Source organism: Embiotoca jacksoni, unplaced genomic scaffold, assembly GCF_022577435.1.
Source record: "Embiotoca jacksoni isolate LCO1_2020_lvr unplaced genomic scaffold, fEmbJac1.0.p SCAF_80, whole genome shotgun sequence".
Taxonomy (NCBI): domain Eukaryota; kingdom Metazoa; phylum Chordata; class Actinopteri; family Embiotocidae; genus Embiotoca; species Embiotoca jacksoni.
This window is the reverse complement of record NW_027185437.1, coordinates 569,819-593,391: the sequence shown is the minus strand read 5'-3', so window position 1 is coordinate 593,391 and position 23,573 is coordinate 569,819. Positions and strand designations below refer to the sequence as shown.

Sequence of the window (23,573 nt, the reverse complement as noted above, 5' to 3'; positions counted from 1 at the left end):
CACTTCCTGCTCCAAACCGCTCCGAACTAGCAAGATGGTGACGGACAGAATCTGAACTGGAGGATTCATAACGTTCACAAACCAACGATGGCATCACTGCTGGTTGATGACATCACTGATGGATGATGACATCACTGATGCTTGGTGATTGGTCAGATCTGTCTGAAAAGACGACCAAGTATAGACATAGAACTTCTATTTAGTTGTATTTCTATAGAGCAGATTCCTCAGTGAGGTCCAAACATAATGAGTCAGTGAGATCAGTGGACTGATGTGTGTGTGTCCCTGTGTCCTCGTCCTCAGATGTCCCACCCCAGGCTGTGATGGCAGCGGACACATCACCGGCAATTATGCATCACACCGCAGGTAAGACGCTCTGACTTCCAGGTAAAGATCAGAGAGTGTTTATAAGATGATTTGTGAGGCTGAGGACTGATCTGATGTTGACCTCTGCTACCAACATTCACCCTGACCACATCCCCTTTTAAAGACACAGTGTTCCTCCTGTTCACTGATCTGTTCCTGGAAACAGTATAAAAGAGGTGGAGAGGTGGAGTCAGGGCCGTGCTCAGCAGCAGAGTCCTGTACCACCTGTGAACACCTGGCCTTCAGCCCTGACACTGATCAGAGGGGGCGGGGCCTCGTGTAGCTGCAGCTGCATTATATGTCGTCTTTACACACAGTTTAAAAAGTCTGGACACACAGGTGAGACTCTCAGTAGGAAAATTAAAGTTACCTGCTGCTCCACCTGTCTGACGGGTGCAGGAAACACCTGCACAGGTTTAGGTTGTTGGATGTGACGCTATTCTGGGTCGGAACAAGTATTATACAACCAGTAGTTCTGACCTACAGATCTGATTGGTCAACTGAACATTTGGAACAAATCACCATGACGACACACCCTGCTCATCACTGGAAATATCACTCCGCCTCCTCAATGGGAATATAGAATGAGAATAGAGTTTCATATAATATGTAATATAATGTAGTTTCTACTTGTTATAGTTCTATTAAATGACCCATTTGGTGAAGTCGGGTCTCTTTTGGTCCTTTTTGGTCGCTCCGAGCACCCGTACCGTAACACCACGGATAGTCACGCACTTACAGTCCTAGCGGCGGCTAGCTGGACCGGTTTGGTTTGAACACATGACACGGAGCTAAAATGTTAAAAACACATGAGAACATGGATTTCTTTGTTCATCAGATATCTTTGTTCATCAGATATCTTTGTCCTTCAGATATCTTTGTTCATCAGATATCTTTGTTCATCAGATATCTTTGTTCATCAGATATCTTTGTCCTTCAGATATCTTTGTTCTAACCAGACTGAGCTAGCTGATCAGTTTAGTGTTTCGGTTCTGTATTTATTCAGTTGGAGACTAGAAATCCTCTCTGTTGCTAGGTGGTTGCTAAGGGTCCGACTACTTCCTGGAATAGTAAACATGACATACGTTACATAAGAGCCTTCTGATTGGTTTCCAGTTGTTAGTCCTACCCCATGTGTTGCCACGGAAATGGAGATTGCACGAACAAAAAGTTTTATATTTTGAGAGCGAATTGCTCCACAATATGAACACATGTAGATTAAACACACTTGGAGGAGGCGTGGTCTCTGTGTGACCTGTCTGAGTGGGACGCGCTCACCTGAGACACCTTCAGATAGTTTCACGTGCACCTGGCGTCGTTGGATGACTCACATGATGCGACACACACATCGTCCACTACTGAGACGACGCTGAAGTTAGCTTCTGGTTCACAGCTTCCGGTTCGGTACTTAAGGGGAAAGTTAAGGGGAAAGTTAAGGGAAACCTCACTTCCAGCTTTGAGCCACTCATTGTCCATTTTTTTATTTTTCTTAATGTTGTTAACACTTTAGATGAAACATGAACTTTGTCTGAAACACATTTTCTATTTTAGGAAACCTTTATTCTATTTGTAAAAATAAAAAAGGGACATTTCACTGCTTTTTTCCCCTCTTGACCACAATCGAGCCGGTCCAGGTCCAGAACTAGAGCACTCACACAGGTCAAACCTGGATTAAATTATCACAAACACTAAAGATTATAAAAAATAAAAATAAAAACATGGTTTCTGGTTTATTCTATTTATGAAAACAAAGAAGGGGACATTTCAGACCACATTAGACCTGGTAACACGGCCCAGAGGGGAAAACAGCAGTGAAATGTCCCTTTTTTATTTTCACAAATAGAATAAAGGTTTCATAAATCAGAAGCTATTTTTTTTTTTAAATAATTTTTAGTGTCTCTGTGATAATGTAATCCAGATTTGACCTGTGAGTGCTCTAGTTCTGGACCTGGACCAGGTCGATTGTGGTCTAGAGGGGGAAAAAAACAGTGAAATGTCCCATTTTCAAATTTTTACAAATAGAATAAAGGTTTCCCAAAGGAGAACATGTGTTTCAGACAGAGTTCCTGTTCCATCTGGAGTGTCTGAGATGCTTTAACAACAATAAGAGGTGTAAAAAATGAACAGTGAGCGGCTCAAAGCTGTCCGTGAGGTTTCCCTTAAATTTTCGCTTAAGTGCCGAATGGGAAGCTGCCTTCAGGGACAGGAGACAGCTGTCCCCCAGCTGTCCCCCTGTGTGTCCTGTAGAGCAGGTCAGGTTCTGTCTCCTTCCTTCATACTTTCTAACGTTCTCTCTCTGACCTATCTTCCAGTCTGTCAGGCTGTCCTCTTGCTGATAAATCACTTCGGACCCTCATGGCTGCCCACACAGCTGAACTAAAGTATGTGTGCTTCTTCCTGTCACGTTCACTGAGCACTCTGCAGCTCCTCACAGCTCTGTCGCTGCTCTCCTCCTCACACTCACATCCAATTCTCCAAATCTGTTAATCTGTCATCCTTCAATCATTCACTGACAACCTGCTGAGTCAGCTGCTGAGTCAGCGGAACTGACCTGGACTCTGTGTGTGTCTCAGGTGTCCGACGCCAGGCTGCGACGGGTCGGGTCACATCACCGGGAACTACGCCTCGCACAGGAGGTCAGAGGTCATCCTACTGTTCATCCTCCTCTCCTCCTCATGTTCCTCTTCCTCCTCTTCCTCAGTCTGTCTGGTTACTCTTCCTCTCTCCTCCTCCTCGTGCTCCTCTTCCTCAGTCTGTCTGGTTACTCTTCCTCTCTCCTCCTCTTCCTCAGTCTGTCCGGATGTCCTCGAGCAAAGAAGAGTGGGATCAAGTCGACGCCCACTAAGGATGACAAGGAGGACTCGGAGCTGCTGAGGTGAGCGACTGCTGCTCGGTGTGATGTCACCAGGTCAGAGGTGAAAACTGATCGAGGTTATTGATCATCAATCCTCAGAGGATGGACTCAATAAACTCCTTTAGTGAAAAACTACCAAAAACAAAAGATTAATGGAAAAAAACAGGAAATAACACAGCTCTGAAAAACACAGTCCAAAAGGTCCAAAAGGTCCAGTAAGGATGGGACAAGCTGAGGCCCCAGTAGGAGACAGAGGGAGAGTCCAGGAGGAGAACACAACTGGTTAGATTAACTCAGACTGAACGGTTGACATGACGACGGTCTGAAACAGGAAGTCAGAGAATTAAACAGCTGGAAACAATCAGGACAGGAAGTAAAGACAAGAAGGAGAGTTTTAAAATAAAAGCGGACGTGATCATGTAAGTATTTTAGGAAAGAGAGAAAGTGAGAGAGACAGAGAGAGAGAGAAAGACAGAGAGAGCGACAGAAAGACAGAAAGACAAAGAGAGGTAGACAGAAAGAGAGAGAGAGAGAAAGACAGAGAGAGAGAGAGAGAGAGAGAGAGAGAGACAGAGAGAGAGAGACAGAGAGAAAGACAGAGAGAGACAGGGACAGAGAGACAGAGACAGAAAGAGACAGAGAGAGAGAATGACAGAGAGAGAGGCAGAAAGACAGAAAGACAAAGAGAGAGAGAGAGAGAGAGAGAGAGAGAGAGAGAGAGAGAGAGAGAGAGAGAGAGAAAGCCAGAGAGAGACAGAAAGAGAGAGAAAGCCAGAGAGAGACAGAGACAGGGACAGAGAGACAGAGAAAGAGACAGACAGAGAGATAGAGACAGAAAGAGAGAGAGAATAAGGTGGACAGAAAGAAACTGATACAATAAAAAGACAACAACACAACGATGAATTGTGACAGCATCATATTTACACACATGACACATTAGTGGACTGAACACGATGATGCACTCTGTCCTTTACAAGATGTTCTTTATGAAGATGATGAAGCTCAATGATCGGGTCGTACTGTTAACAGGAAACAAGAAGTCAAACCTCAGTCTGGATATAAAAGGTTTGTAAAATGGTTCTGATCCAGAAGTGTCTTCAGCTGCAATACCAGCGAGTGCCACTAGAGGTCGGCTCCAAAAAGCCTCCGGCTCCATAGACTCCCATTCAACTTCTCTCATCAAATCCAAAGTGAATAAAATGTGTCCATCAGTTATCTCGGTGTTGTTAGCTAAAGTCACTCCTTCTTATTAGTTTTCTGGAGGTCCATCTGAAAATAATCCCTCATTCTTTAGAAAAGAAGATTCAAGAAGACCTGTTTTTGGGGGCGTGTCTGTTTGATTGACAGGCCTGTGGTGCAGTCAGGTTACAGCTATCGGTGGGCGGGACGTAGTATCGTCAGGTTTCCGATCAGATCGGTCAGATCCACCTCTGGCTCCTCCCCCAGCTCGTCCAAATATGGTCACTTCCTGCTCCAAACCACTCCAAACTAGCAAGATGGTGACGGACAGAATCTGAACTGGAGGATTCATAACGTTCACAAACCAACGATGACATCACTGATGGTTGATGACATCACTGATGGACGATGGTTGCATTAAACATTTCATCCATCACAGAGTTCATATTGTTGTCCGTCCGCCGTCCGTCCGTCTGTCTCCAGGTGTCCTGTCCCCGGCTGTGACAGTCTAGGACACATCAGTGGGAAGTACGCGACCCACCGCAGTGCCTACGGTTGTCCTCTGGCCGCCCGCCGGCAAAAGGAAGGTCTCCTGAACGGCACTCCGTTCTCCTGGAAGGCCTTCAAGAGCGAAGGTCCGACCTGTCCGACACCGGGCTGCGATGGGTCGGGTCATGCTAACGGCAGCTTCCTGACACACCGCAGGTAATCTCCACACCTGAGAAACATCTGTCAAAAGACACGGATCTCAGTCCTCTGTGGAGAAACATCAGGATACATCAGGAAAAATCAGGATGCAGTAGGACACATCAGGACACATCAAGACACAGTATGACACATTAGGACATGTCAAAAAACATCAGGATACATCAGGAAACATCAGGACACATCAAAACATATCAGGACAAATCAGAACACGTCAGGACACATCAGGACAAATCAGGACGCAGTAGGACACGTCAGGACACATCAAGACAGGTCAAGACACATCAGGATACATCAGGACACATCAAAACACATCAGGACAAATCAAAACACATCAGGACATGTCAGGACACATCAGGACACATCAGAACACAATAGGACACATCTGGACAAATCAGAACACATCAGGACACAGTGGGACACATCAGGACAAACGAGGAACCAATAGTACACTTCAGGACACATCAGGATAGAGTGCGACACATCAGGACAGAATACGACACATCAGGACACAGTAGGACACATCAGAACACATCAAGAACATTTGGCCATATCAGGACATAGTAGAAAACATCAGGACAAAGTAGGACACATCAGGAAATGGTAGGACGCATCAGGATGCATCAGGACACATCAGGACACAGTAGAAAACATCAGAACATTTCAGGACACATCAAAACACAGTAGGACGCGTCAGGACACAGTGGGACACATCAGGACACAGGAGGACACATTAGGACACAGTAGGACACAGTCGGACAACTCAAGACACATCAGGACACATCAGAACACATCTGGACACAGTAGGACACAGTCGGACACATCAGGACACATCAAGACACAGTAGGACACCTCAGGAAATATCAGGACAAAGTATAACACATCAGGACACATCAGGACACATCAGAACACTTCAGGACACCTCAAAACACAGTAGGACACGTCAGGACACAATAGGACACATTAGGACACAGTAAGACGCAGTAGGACACATCAGGACACAGTAGGACACATTAGGACACAGTAAGACGCAGTAGGACACATCAGGACAAAGTATAACACATCAGGATATATCATGACACAGTAGGACACATCAGGACACAGTGGGAAACATCAGGACACAGTTGGACATACCAGGACACATCATGCCACAGTAGGACACATCTGGAAACATCAGAACACAGTATGATGCATCAAGACACTTTAGAACACGATTAGAAATTAGGACACATCAGGACATAGTAGGACACAGTCTGAAAAATCAGGACACAGTCGGACAACTCAGGACACATCAGGAAACATCAGGACACATCAGGACACTTCAGTACACATCAAGACACAGTATGACACATCATGAACAGGTGGGACACATCAGGACACAGTAGGACACATCAGGACACGGTAGGACACATCAGGACAGAGTGGGGCACTTCAGGACACAGTCAGACACATCAGGACACGTGAGGACACAGTGGGAAACATCAGGACACAGTGGGAAACATCAGAACACAGTAGGAAACATCAGGACACATCAGTACACATCAGAACACAGTAGGACACATCAGGACACTTTAGAGCACGAGTAGAAATTAGGACACATCAGGGCACAGCAGGACACAGTCAGACAACTTAGGACACAGTAGGACACACCAGGACAAAGTATAACACATCAGGACATATCATGACACAGTAGGACGCATCAGGACACATCAGGACACAGTGGGCCACATCAGGACAAAGCTGGACACACCAGGAAACGTTAGGACACATTAGGACACTTAAGGACACATCAAGACACAGTAGGACACATCAGTACACAGTTGGACACAGTCGGACAACTCTAGACAAAGTAGGACGCATCGGGACACATCAGGACACAGTAGGACACAGTCGGACAACTCAGGACACATCAGGACACTTGAGGACACATCAAGACACAGTAGGAAACATCAGAACACTTCAGTACAAATCAAAACACAGTAGGACACGTCAGGACAACATAGGACACATTAGGACACAGTAAGACAGGGTAGGACACATCAGGACACATCAGGACATAGTATGACACATCAGGACATTTTAGAACACAAGTGGAAATTAGGACACAGTAGGACAATCAGACGACTCAGGACACAGTAGGACACATCAGGAAAAAGTACAACACATCAGGACATATCAATACACGTCAGGACACTTCAAGAAAGATCATGACACCGTATGACAAAGTAGGACACATCAGGAATCGGAAGGACACATCTGGACACATCAGAACACAGCATGATGCATCAAGACACTTTAGAACACTAGTAGAAATTAGGACACATCAGGACACAGTAGGACATATCAGGAAATATCAGGACAAAGTGTGACACATAAAGAAACATCAAGACACAGTAGGAAACATCAGAACACTTCAGTACACAACAAAACACAGTAGGGCAAGTCAGGACAACGTAGGACACATTACGACACAGTAAGACACATCAGGACACATCAGGACATAGTATGACACATCAGGACACTTTAGAACACGAGTAGAAATTAGGACACGTAAGGACACAGTAGGACACAGTCAGACAACTCAGGACAAATCAGGAAAAATTACAACACATCAGGACGTATCATGCCACAGTAGGACACATCAGGACACAGCAGGACACATCAGGACACAGCAGGACACATCAGGAAAAAGTACAACACGTCAGGACGTATCATGCCACAGTAGGACACTATCAGGACACATCAGGACACATCAGGACACAATGGGACACATCAGGACACAGTGGGACACACCAGGACACATCATGCCACAGTAGGACACATCAGGACACTTCAGGACACAGTTGAACACATCAGGACACAGTAAGACACATTAAGACACAGTAGGACACATCTGGACACAGTAGGACACAGTTGGACAACTCAGGACAAATCAGGAAAAATTACAACACATCAGGACGTATCATGCCACAGTAGGACACATCAGGACACAGCAGGACACATCAGGACACATCAGGACACATCAGGAAAAAGTACAACACGTCAGGACGTATCATGCCACAGTAGGCCACTATCAGGACACATCAGGACACATCAGGACACAATGGGACACATCAGGACACAGTGGGACACACCAGGACACATCATGCCACAGTAGGACACATCAGGACACTTCAGGACACAGTTGAACACATCAGGACACAGTAAGACACATTAAGACACAGTAGGACACATCTGGACACAGTAGGACACAGTTGGACAACTCAGGACACATCAGAACACATCAGGCCACATCTGGACACAGTAGGACAAGGTAGGACACAGTCGGAACACTCAGGACACATCAGGACACATCAGGACACAGTAAGACACATTAAGACACAGTAGGACACATCAGAACCCTTCAGGAAACATCAGGAAACAGTAGGACACAGTTGGACACATCAGGACACATCAGAACACTTTAGAACACGAGTAGAAATTAGGACACATCTGGACACAGTAGGACACAGTCGGAAACACTCAGGACACATCAGGGCACATCAGGACACGTCAGGACACATCAAGACACAGTAGGATACACCAGGACAAAGTATAACACATCAGGACATATAATGACACAGTAGGATGCATCAGGACACATCAGGACACAGTGGGCCACATCAGGACAAAGCTGGACACACCAGGAAACGTTAGGACACATTAGGACACTTAAGGAAACATCAAGACACAGTATGACACATCAGGAAACAGTAGGACACATCAGGACAAATCAGAACATAAAAGGACACATCTGGACACATCAGAACACATCAGGACACACTGGGAAACAGTAGCAGACATGAGGACATGAGGAAAAATTAAGACACTTCAGGAGACATCAGAACACAGTAGGACACATCAGGAGACTTCAGGACATATCAGGACAATCAGAAATCATCACGACAAATTAGGACACATCGGGACACATCAGGACAGTGTAGGACACATCTGGACACATCTGGACACTTCAGGACACGTCAAGACAGAGTAAGACACATAAGGACACAGAAAGACACAGTAGGACACAGTCGGAACACTGAGGACACTTCAGGACACATCAAGACACATCAGTACACATTAAGACACATTAAGACACAGTAGGACACATCAGGACACAGCATGCCACATCAAGACACTTTAGAACACGATTAAAAATAAGGGCACATCAGGACACAGTAGGACGCAGTCGGATACATCAGGAAACATCAGGACATTGTCGGACAACTAAGGACACAGTAGGACATATCAGGACACATCTGGACACAGTATGACACCATGACACAGTAGGACACATCAGGAAAAATCTGAACACATTAGGACACAGTGGGACACATCAGGACACTTCAGGACACATCAAGACACAGTAGGACACATCAGGACACAGTAGGAAACATCAGGAAAATACAGGACACTTCAGGACACAGCATGACACATCCGGACACATCAGTACACAGTGGGACACATCAGGAAACGAGGACAAATGAGGACTCATGAGGTCACAGTAGGACACATCAGGGCACTTCAGCAAACAAATAAAAATTAGGACACATCAGGACATAGTAGGACACATCAGGACACATCAGGAAACATCAGGACAAATTAGTACACATCAGGACAAAGTAGAACACATTAGGACATATTAGGAGGACACAGTAGGACACATCAGGACAAATCAGGACACATCAGGACATAGTAGAACACATCAGGACACTTCAGAAAACATCAAGACACAGTAGGAGACATCAGGACACATTAGGACACAGTAGGACACATTAGGTAACATCAGTACACATCAGGACACAGAGAACACGTCAGGACATGAGGACAAATTAGGACACATCAGGTCAATGTAGCACACATCAGGATAAGGTAGTTGTTATAAGGGCACGGTAGGACACATCAGTACACATCAGGACACTGTAATACACAGTAGGACACATCAGGACACAGAATGACACATCAGGAAATGAGGACAAATAAGCACTCATGAGGTAACAGTAGGACACATCAGGTCACAGTTTGACACATCTGGACACAGAATAACATCAGCACACTAGGACACTTCAGGACACATCAAAAAAGATCAGGACACATCAGGACACATCAAAAAAGATCAGGACACATCAGGAAACAAGAAAAAATTAGGACACATCAGAACACATCGGGACTCAGTAGGACACAGTCTGACAACTCAGGACACAGTAGGACACATCAGGACACTTCAGGACACGTCAGAAAAGTTAGTAGTAGGACAACATAGTAGGACACATCAGGACATGGTAGGACAATTCAGGTCACATCAGGACACGGTGGGACACATCAGGTCACGGTAGGACACATCAGGTCACGATAGGACACATCAGGACACGTCAGGAAAGAGTAGGACAAATCAGCTTACAGAATGAACATCGGAACACATCACGACACAGTAGGACACAGTCGGACAACTCAGGACACAGTATGACGCATCAAGATACATCAGGACACAGTGGGACACATCAGGACACAGCTGCACACACCCAGGAAACGTTAGGGCACATCAGAACATAAAAGGACACATCTGGACAAATCAGAACACATTAGGACACAGTAGGAAACAATAGTACACATGAGGACACGAGGAAAAATTAAGATACATCAGGACACATCAGAAAACAGTAGGACAGATCAGAACACAGTAAGGCACTTTAAGACACAGTAGGACACAACAGGAGACATCAAGACACACCAGGACAAATCAGAAATCATGACGACAAATTAGGACACTTCGGGACACATCGGGAAACAAGGAAAAATTAAGACACATCAGGACACAGTAGGACTCATCAGGACAAAGTAGGACACATTAGGAAACAGGGGGACACGTTAGGACACGGTTGGACACATCAGGAAACATCAGGACACGTCAGAATACAGTAGGACACATCAGGACACGTAAGGACACAGTAGGACACAGTCGGACAACTCAAGACACAGTATGATACATCAGGGCACAGTAGTACACATCAGGACACATCAGGGCACAGTATGAAACATCGGGACACATCAGGACACAGTAGGACACAGTAAGACAACTCAAGACACAGTATGATACATCAGGACACAGTTGGACACATCAGGACACAGTAAGACACAGTAGGACACATCAGGACACAGTAGGACATATCTGGACACAGAATGACAAATCGGCACAAAAGAACAAATTAGGACACATTAGGGCATGGTAGGACACATCAAGACAAAGAATAGCAGATCAGGACACAAGGACAAATCAGGACACATAATGTCACAGTAGGACACGTCAGGATACATCAGGACACAGTATGACACATCAGGACACATCAGGAAAAATAACGACACATCCGGAAACAGTAGAAAAATATAAGGACACTTCAGGACACATCTGGATACAGTATGACACATCAGGACACTTCAGAACACATCTGGACGCAGTATAACTGTCCATGAAACAGAAGGACATATCAGAAAAAATCACGACACATCCGGAATCAGTAGGAAACATAAGGACACTTCAGGACACATCAAGACACAGTAGGACACATCAGGACACAGTAGGATACATCAGAACACATCAGGACAAAGTAGGACACAATAGGACACAGGGGGACACGTTAGGACATAGTAGGACACATCAGGACACGGTAGGACACATCAGGACATGAGGAAAAATTAGAACACATCAGGACACAGTAGGACACATCAGGACACGGTTGGACACATCAGGAAACATCAGGACACGTCAGAACACAGTAGGACACATCAGGAAACATCAGGACACATCAGGACACAGTGGGACACGGTAGGACACATCAGGACATATAAGAACACAGTATGACACATCAGGAAACAGTAGCACACATGAGGAAACATCAGGACACATCAGGACACAGTAGCACACATCAGGACACATCAGGAAACAGTATGAAACATCGGGACACATCAGGACACAGTATGAAACATCGGGACACATCAGGACACAGTAGGACACAGTCGGAAAACTCAAGACACAGTATGATACATCAAGACACAGTATGACACATCATGAACCGGTAGGACACATCAGGACACAGTATGAAACATCGGGACACATCAGGACACAGTATGAAACATCGGGACACATCAGGACACAGTAGGACACAGTCGGAAAACTCAAGACACAGTATGATACATCAGGACACAGTTGGACACATCAGGACTCAGTAAGACACAGGACGACACATCAGGACACAGTGGGACATATCTGGACATAGAATGACAAATCGGGACACAAGAACAAATTAGGACACATTAGGGCACGGTAGGACACATCAAGACAAAGAATGACAGATCTGGACACAAAATGACAAATCGGGACACGAGGACAAATTAGGACACATGATGTCACAGTGGGACACGTCAGAATACATCAGTAAACAAGGAAACATCAGGACACATCTGGAAAGAGTATGACACCATGACACATCCGGAAACAGTAGTAAACATAAGGATATTTCAGGACACATCAGGACACGGTAGGACGCATCAGGACACATCAGGAAACAAGGACATTTTAGGACACGTCAAGACACAGTGGGACACATTAGGACACCTGAGGACACATCAGTACACATCAGAGCACACGAGGACACATTAGGACACAGTGGGACACAGTAGGCCACATCAGGACACATCAGGACACAGTAGGCCACATCAGGACACATCTGGACACCGTATAAGTGTCCCTGAAACATTAGAACACATCAGGAAAAATCACAAAACATCCGGAAACAGCAGCAAACATAAGGACACTTCAGGACACAGTATGACACGTCAGGACACATCAGGACACAGTAGGACACATCTAGACTCATCAGAACACATCTGGGAAAGTAGAACGCATCAGGACATAGTACGACACATCAGGACACCGTAGGACATATCAGAACACGTCAGGAAACCAGGAAAAATTAGGACACATCAGGACACAGCAGGACACATCAGGACACATCAGGACAAAATAGGACACAGGGGGACACATTTGGACACGGTTGGACACATCAGGAAACATCAGGACACGTCAGAACACAGTGGGATACATCAGGACACGGTTGGACACATTAGGACACGTATGGACACAGTTTAACACATCACGAAATAGTAGCACACATGAGGAAACATCAGGACACATCAGGACACAGTATGAAACATCGGGAAGCATCAGGACACAGTAGGACACAGTCGGACAACTCAAGACACAGTATGATACATCAGGACACAGTTGGACACATCAGGACACATCAGGACACAGTATGAAACATCAGGAAGCATCAGGACACAGTAGCACACAGTCGGACAACTCAAGACACAGTATGATACATCAGGACACAGTTGGACACATCAGGACACAGTAGGACATATCTGGACACAGAATGACAAATCGGGACACAAGAACAAATCAGGACACATTAGGGCATGGTAGGACACATCAGGAAAAATCATGAAACATCCGGAAACAGCAGCAAACATAAGGACACTTCAGGACACAGTATGACACGTCAGGACACATCAGGACACATCAGGACATAGTAGGACACATCTAGACTCATCAGAACACATCTGGGAAAGTAGAACGCATCAGGACATAGTACGACACATCAGGACACCGTAGGACATATCAGAACACGTCAGAACACAGTGGGATACATCAGGACACGGTAGGACACATTAGGACACGTAAGGACACAGTTTGACACATCACGAAACAGTAGCACACATGAGGAAACATCAGGACACATCAGGACACAGTATGAAACATCGGGAAGCATCAGGACACAGTAGGACACAGTCGGACAACTCAAGACACAGTATGATACATCAGGACACAGTTGGACACATCAGGACACAGTAAGACACAGTAGGACACATCAGGACACAGTAGGACATATCCGGACACAGAATGACAAATCGGGACACAAGAACAAATCAGGACACATTAGGGCATGGTAGGACACATCAAGACAAAGAATGACAGATTGGGACACGAGGACAGGTTAGGACACAGTAGGCCACATCAGGACAAAATAGGACACATTAGGACACAGGGGGACACCTTAGGACATAGTAGAAAACATCAGGACACATCTGGACACAGTATAAATGTCCATGAAACAGTAGGACACATCAGGAAAAATGACGACACATCCGGAAACAGTAGGAGACATAAGGACACTTCAGGACACATCAAGACACATCAGGACACATCATGAGACATTAAGACACAACTTGACACATCAGAACACATCAGGGAAAGTAGGACACATCAGGACACAGTACGACACATCAGGACACAGTAAGACAACGTGCAGTAGTACACAGTCGGAACACTCAGTCACAGTTGGACACATCGGGAGACAACAGAACAAAGTAGGACACATCATGACACATCAGGACAGATCTGGACACATCTGGATACAGTATGACACATCAGGACACTTCAGAACACATCTGGACGCAGTATAACTGTCCATGAAACAGAAGGACACGTCAGGAAAAATCACGACACATCCGGAATCAGTAGGAAACATAAGGACACTTCAGGACACATCAAGACACAGTAGGACACATCAGGACACTTCAGAACACATCTGGACGCAGTATAACTGTCTATGAAACAGAAGGACACGTCAGGAAAAATCACGACACATCCAGAAACAGTAGGAAACACTTCAGGACACAGTGGGACACATCTGGAGATGTTAGTACACAGTAGGACACATTAGGACACTTCAGGGCACATCAAGACAAAGTAGGACACGTCAGGAAACAGTTAGACACCTTAGGAAACATCAGGACACAGTGGGACACACCAGGAGATAGTAGGACACATCGGGACACAGTTGAACACATCAGGACACAGAAGTACACATCAGGACACAGTAGGACACATCAAGACACAGTGGGACACATCAGGACACGGTAGGACACATCAGGAAACGTTAGGACACGTTAGGACACATCAGGGAACAAGGAAAAATTAGGACACATCAGGACACATCAGGACAAAGTAGGACACATTAGGACACAGGGGGACACATTAAGACATAGCAGGACATATTAGGACACATCAGGACATAGTAGGATACATCAGGACATGGCAGGACACATCAGGACATGAGTAAAAATTAGAACACATCAGGACAAGTAGGACACAACATGGCACATCAGGACACAGTAGGAACCATTTGGACAAATCAGAACACATCAGGACATAGTACGACACATCAGGACACCGTAGGACACAACATGGCACATCAGGACACAGTAGGAACCATTTGGACAAATCAGAACACATCAGGACATAGTACGACACATCAGGACACATCAGAAAACAAGGAAAACGTAGGACACATCATGACACATAAGGACAAAGTAGGACAGATTAGGACACATTAGGACACAGGGGGAAATATCAGGACACAGTGGGACACACCAGGACACAGTAGGACACATCGGGACATGAGGAAAAATTAGAACAAATCAGGACACAGTAGGAAACATCAGGACACATCAGGACAAAGTAGGACACATTAGGACACAGGGGGAAATATCAGGGCACAGTGGGACACACCAGGACACAGTAGGACACATCGGGACAGAGTAGAACAAATCAGTACACAATAGGACACATCAGGAGACGTTAGTACACAGTAGGACACATTAGGACACTTCAGGGCACATCAAGACAAAGTAGGACACGTCAGGAAACAGTTAGACACCTTAGGAAACATCAGGACACAGTGGGACACACCAGGAGATAGTAGGACACATCGGGACACAGTGGAACACATCAGGACACAGTAGGACACATTAGGAAACATCAGGACAAAGTAGGACACAATAGGACACATCAGGACACAGTGGAACACAATCGGACACGTTAGGACACAGTAGGACACATCAGGGCACGTCAAGACAAAGCAGGACACATCAGGAAACAGTTAGACACCTTAAGAAACATCAGGACACAATGGGACACACCAGGACACAGTAGGACACATTGGGACAAAGTAGGACACATTAGGACACATCAGTAAAAATCAGGACAAAGTAGGACACGTCAGGACACATCAGGACAAAGTAGGACAGATTAGGACACATCAGGACACAGTAGGACACATCATTAATATCAGGACACAATGGGACACATCAGGACGTGGTCGGACATGTCGGGACACGTTAGGACACATCAGGACATGAGGACAAATTAGAACATATCAGGACAGGTGAGGACACATCAGGACACAGTATGACACATCAGAAAACAGTAGGACAGATCAGGTCACAGTATGACACATCGGGACACGTCAGGACAAAATAGGACACATTAGGACACGGGGACACGTCAGGACATAGTAGGACATATTAGGACACATCAGGACACAGGAGGATACATCAGGACACAGTAGGACACAACATGGCACATCAGGACACAGTAGGAAACATCAGGACACGGTAGGACACATTAGGACACGTTAGGACACATCAGGGTACAAGGAAAAATTCGGACACATCAGGACACAGTAGGACAAATCAGGACACATCAGGACAAAGTAGGACACATCGGGACACAGTAGAACACATCAGGACACAACAGGACACATCAGGACACGTTAGGACACAGTAGGACACATTAGGAAACAGGGGGAAACATCAGGACACAGTGGGACACACCAGGACACAGTAGGACACATCGGTACACAGTAGAACACATCAGGACACGTTAGGACACAGTAGGACACGTTAGGACACATCAGGGCACATCAAGACAAAGTAGGACATGTCAGGAAACAGTTAGACATCTTAGGAAACATCAGGACACAGTGAGACACACCAAGACACAGTAGGACACATCGGGACACAGTGGAACACATCAGGACACAGTTGTACACAGTAGGACACGTTAGGACACATCAGGGCACATCAAGACAAAGTAGGACATGTCAGGAAACAGTTAGACACCTTAGGAAACATCAGGACTCAGTGAGACACACCAGGACACAGTAGGACACATCGGGACACAGTGGAGCACATCAGGACACAGTTGTACACATCAGGACACAGTAGGACACGCTAGAACACATCAGGACAAAGTAGGACACATTAGGACACATCAGGACACAGTAGCAAACATCAGGAAAAATCAGGACAAAGTAGGACACGTCAGGACACATCAGGATAAAGTAGGACACATTGGGACACACCAGGACACAGTAGGACACGTCAGGAATATCAGTACACAGTGGGACACATCAGGACGTGGTCGGACACATTAGGACACATCAGGACACATCAGGACATGAGGAAAAATTAGAACACATCAGGACACGTGAGGACACATCAGGACATAGTATGACACATCAGAAAACAGCAGGACACATCAGGTCACAGTAGGACACATCAGGACACGGTATGACACATCAGGACACAGTGGGACACATCAGGACACGGTAGGACACATCAGGATACGTGAGGACACAGTACGACACGTTAGGACACGTCAGGGAACAAGGAAAAATTAGGACACATCAGGACACAGTAGGACACATCAGGACACATCAGGACAAAATAGGACACATTAGGACACGAGGACACGTTAGGACATAGTAGGACACATCGGGACACAGTAGGACACATCAGGACACGGTAGGACACATCAGGACACAGTGGGACACATCAGGACACGGTAGGACACATCAGGATACGTGAGGACACAGTACGACACGTTAGGACACGTCAGGGAACAAGGAAAAATTAGGACACATCAGGACACAGTAGGACACATCAGGACACATCAGGACAAAGTAGGACACATAAGGACACAAGAGGACATATTAGGACATGGTAGGACATATTACGACACAGTAGGATACATCATGACATAGCAGGATACATCAGGACATGAGTAAAAATTAGAACACAACAGGACAAGTAGGACACAACATGGCACATCAGGACACAGTAGGAAACACTTGGACAAATCAGAACACATCAGGGAAAATAGGACATATCAGGATACATCAGGAAACAAGGAAAACGTAGGAAACATCAGCGCACATAAGGACAAAGTAGGACAAATTAGTATACAGGGGGACACATTAGGACATAGTAGGACACATCAGGACACAGCAGGACACATCAGGACATGGTAGGACACGTCAGGACATGAGGAAAAATTAGAACAAATCAGGACACAGTCGGTAACATCAGGACATGGGAAGACACGTCAGGACACGTTAGGACACATCAGGGTACAAGAAAAAATTAGGACACATCAGGACACAGTAGGACAAATCAGGACACATCAGGACAAAGTAGGACACATTAGGACACAGGGGGAAATATCAGGACACAGTGGGACACACCAGGACACAGTAGGACACATCGGGACACAGTGGAACAAATCAGTACACAATAGGACACATCAGGAGACGTTAGTACACAGTAGGACACATTAGGACACATCAGGGCACATCAAGACAAAGTAGGACACGTCAGGAAACAGTTAGACACATCAGGACACAGTAGTACACATCAGGACACAGTAGGACACATCAGGGCACATCAGGACAAAGTAGGACACATCGGGAAACAGCAGAACACATCAGGACACAACAGGACACATCAGGACACGTTAGGACACAGTAGGACACATTAGGAAACAGTGTGAAACATCAGGACACAGTGGGAAACACCAGGACACAGTAGCAAATATCAGGAAAAATCAGGACAAAGTAGGACACATTAGGACACATCAGGGCACACCAAGACAAAGTAGGACATGTCAGGAAACAGTTAGACACCTTAGGAAACATCAGGACACAGTGGGACACACCAGGACACAGTAAGACACATCCGGACACAGTAGGACACGTTAGGATACATCAGGACAAAGTAGGACACATTAGGACACATCAGGACACAGTAGCAAACATCAGGAAAAATCAGGACAAAGTAGGACACGTCAGGACACATCAGGATAAATTAGGAAACATTAGGACACATCAGGACACAGTAGGACACATCAGGCATATCAGGACACAGTGGGACACATTAGGACGTGGTCGGACACATTAGGACACATCGGGACACCGTAGGACACGTTAGGACACATCAGGACAAAGTAGGACGCATTAGGACACATCAGGACACAGTAGCAAACATCAGGAAAAATCAGGACAAAGTAGGACACGGAAAAACATATCAGGACAAAGTAGGACACATCAGGAATATCAGGACACTGTAGCAAACATCAGGAAAAATCAGGAAAAAGTAGGACACGTCAGGACAAATCAGGACAAAGTAGGACACGTTAGGACACATCAGGACATGAGGAAAAATTAGAACATATCAGGACACGTGAGGACACATCAGGACACAGTATGACACATCGGGACACATCTGGACACAGTAGGAAAAAGCCGGACAATCAGGTCACAGTTTGACACATCAGGACACGTTAGGACATAGTAGGACACATCGGGACACAGTAGGACACATCAGGACACGATAGTACACATCAGGACACAGTGGGATATATCAGGACACGGTAGGACACATCAGGAAATGTGAGGACACAGTACGACACGTTAGGACACATCAGGGAACAAGGAAAAATTAGGACACATCAGGACACAGTAGGACACATCAGGACACATCAGGACAAAGTAGGACACATAAGGGCACAAGAGGACACATCAGGACACGGTAGGACACATCAGGAAACGTGAGGACACAGTACGACACGTTAGGACACATCAGGGAACAAGGAAAAATTAGGACACATCAGGACAAGTAGGACACAACATGGCACATCAGGACACAGTAGGAAACACTTGGACAAATCAGAACACATCAGTGAAAGTAGGACACATCAGGACATAGTACGACACATCAGGACACAGTAGGACACGTTAGGACACATCAGGACAAAGTAGGACACATTAGGACACATCAGGACACAGTAGCAAACATCAGGACAAAGTAGGACACGGCAGGACACATCAGGACAAAGTAGGACACATCAGGAATATCAGGACACTGTAGTAAACTTCAGGAAAATCAGGAAAAAGTAGGACACGTCAGGACAAATCAGGACAAAGTAGGACACGTTAGGACACATCAGGACATGAGGACAAATTAGAACATATCAGGACACGTGAGGAAACAAGGAAAACGTAGGAAACATCAGCACACATAAGGACAAAGTAGGACAAATTAGGACACAGGGGGACACATTAGGACATAGTAGGACACAGCAGGACACAGCAGGACACATCAGGACATGGTAGGACACGGCAGGACATGAGGAAAAATTAGAACAAATCAGGACACAGTCGGAAACATCAGGACACGGTAGGACACATCAGGACACGGGAGGACACGTCAGGACACGTTAGGACACATCAGGGTACAAGGAAAAATTAGGACACAACAGGACACAGTAGGACAAATCAGGACACATAAGGACAAATTAGGACACATTATGACACAGGGGGAAATATCAGGACACAGTGGGACACACCAGGACACAGTAGGACACATCGGGACACAGTGGAACAAATCAGTACACAATAGGACACATCAGGAGACGTTAGTACACAGTAGGACACATTAGGACACATCAGGGCACATCAAGACAAAGTAGGACACGTCAGGAAACAGTTAGACACATCAGGACACAGTAGTACACATCAGGACACAGTAGGACACATCAGGGCACATCAGGACAAAGTAGGACACATCGGGAAACAGCAGAACACATCAGGACACAACAGGACACATCAGGACACGTTAGGACACAGTAGGACACATTAGGAAACAGTGTGAAACATCAGGACACAGTGGGAAACACCAGGACACAGTAGCAAATATCAGGAAAAATCAGGACAAAGTAGGACACATTAGGACACATCAGGGCACACCAAGACAAAGTAGGACATGTCAGGAAACAGTTAGACACCTTAGGAAACATCAGGACACAGTGGGACACACCAGGACACAGTAAGACACATCCGGACACAGTAGGACACGTTAGGATACATCAGGACAAAGTAGGACACATTAGGACACATCAGGACACAGTAGCAAACATCAGGAAAAATCAGGACAAAGTAGGACACGTCAGGACACATCAGGATAAATTAGGAAACATTAGGACACATCAGGACACAGTAGGACACATCAGGCATATCAGGACACAGTGGGACACATTAGGACGTGGTCGGACACATTAGGACACATCGGGACACCGTAGGACACGTTAGGACACATCAGGACAAAGTAGGACGCATTAGGACACATCAGGACACAGTAGCAAACATCAGGAAAAATCAGGACAAAGTAGGACACGGAAAAACATATCAGGACAAAGTAGGACACATCAGGAATATCAGGACACTGTAGCAAACATCAGGAAAAATCAGGAAAAAGTAGGACACGTCAGGACAAATCAGGACAAAGTAGGACACGTTAGGACACATCAGGACATGAGGAAAAATTAGAACATATCAGGACACGTGAGGACACATCAGGACACAGTATGACACATCGGGACACATCTGGACACAGTAGGAAAAAGCCGGACAATCAGGTCACAGTTTGACACATCAGGACACGTTAGGACATAGTAGGACACATCGGGACACAGTAGGACACATCAGGACACGATAGTACACATCAGGACACAGTGGGATATATCAGGACACGGTAGGACACATCAGGAAATGTGAGGACACAGTACGACACGTTAGGACACATCAGGGAACAAGGAAAAATTAGGACACATCAGGACACAGTAGGACACATCAGGACACATCAGGACAAAGTAGGACACATAAGGGCACAAGAGGACACATCAGGACACGGTAGGACACATCAGGAAACGTGAGGACACAGTACGACACGTTAGGACACATCAGGGAACAAGGAAAAATTAGGACACATCAGGACAAGTAGGACACAACATGGCACATCAGGACACAGTAGGAAACACTTGGACAAATCAGAACACATCAGTGAAAGTAGGACACATCAGGACATAGTACGACACATCAGGACACAGTAGGACACGTTAGGACACATCAGGACAAAGTAGGACACATTAGGACACATCAGGACACAGTAGCAAACATCAGGACAAAGTAGGACACGGCAGGACACATCAGGACAAAGTAGGACACATCAGGAATATCAGGACACTGTAGTAAACTTCAGGAAAATCAGGAAAAAGTAGGACACGTCAGGACAAATCAGGACAAAGTAGGACACGTTAGGACACATCAGGACATGAGGACAAATTAGAACATATCAGGACACGTGAGGAAACAAGGAAAACGTAGGAAACATCAGCACACATAAGGACAAAGTAGGACAAATTAGGACACAGGGGGACACATTAGGACATAGTAGGACACAGCAGGACACAGCAGGACACATCAGGACATGGTAGGACACGGCAGGACATGAGGAAAAATTAGAACAAATCAGGACACAGTCGGAAACATCAGGACACGGTAGGACACATCAGGACACGGGAGGACACGTCAGGACACGTTAGGACACATCAGGGTACAAGGAAAAATTAGGACACAACAGGACACAGTAGGACAAATCAGGACACATAAGGACAAATTAGGACACATTATGACACAGGGGGAAATATCAGGACACAGTGGGACACACCAGGACACAGTAGGACACATCGGGACACAGTGGAACAAATCAGTACACAATAGGACACATCAGGAGACGTTAGTACAAATTAGGACACATTAGGACACAGGGGGAAATATCAGGACACAGTGGGACACACCAGGACACAGTAGGACACATCGGGACACAGTAGTACACATCAGGACACAGTAGGACACATCAGGACAAAGTAGGACACATTAGGACGCATCAGGACACAGTAGGAAACATTAGGAAAAATCAGGACAAAGTAGGACACACCAGGACACAATAGGACACGTCAGGACACGTTAGGACAAAGTAGGACACATCAGCAAACAGTTAGACACCTTAAAATACATCAGGACACAGTGGGACACACCAGGACACAGTAGGAAACATCGGGACAAAGTAGGACACATTAGAACACGTCAGGACACAGTAGCAAACATCAGGAAAAATCAGGAAAAAGTAGGACACGTCAGGACAAATCAGGACAAAGTAGGACACGTTATGACACATCAGGACATGAGGAAAAATTAGAACATATCAGGACACGTGAGGACACATTAGGACACAGTATGACACATCGGGACACATCTGGACACAGTAGGAAAAAGCCGGACAATCAGGTCACAGTTTGACACATCAGGACACGTCAGGACAAAATAGGACAAATTAGGACACGAGGACACGTTAG

At 45.8% G+C, this 23,573-nt stretch overlaps 1 protein-coding gene across 10 annotated transcripts in view; it reads left to right on the top strand.

Moving 5' to 3' along the window:
- Positions 1 to 23,573, top strand: part of myt1a (myelin transcription factor 1a) — a 156,505-nt gene that overhangs the window by 110,396 nt on the left and 22,536 nt on the right. For 7 of the 10 annotated variants that reach the window (XM_069139285.1, XM_069139286.1, XM_069139288.1 and 4 more), the window contains exons 15-19: positions 304 to 366; positions 2,679 to 2,747; positions 2,940 to 3,002; positions 3,158 to 3,241; positions 4,883 to 5,104. In XM_069139285.1, the coding sequence (XP_068995386.1) occupies positions 304 to 366; positions 2,679 to 2,747; positions 2,940 to 3,002; positions 3,158 to 3,241; positions 4,883 to 5,104 (501 nt within the window). The remainder of the gene's footprint in view (positions 1 to 303; positions 367 to 2,678; positions 2,748 to 2,939; positions 3,003 to 3,157; positions 3,242 to 4,882; positions 5,105 to 23,573) is intronic. The other 3 variants (XM_069139290.1, XM_069139292.1, XM_069139291.1) reach the window with 3 other exon arrangements.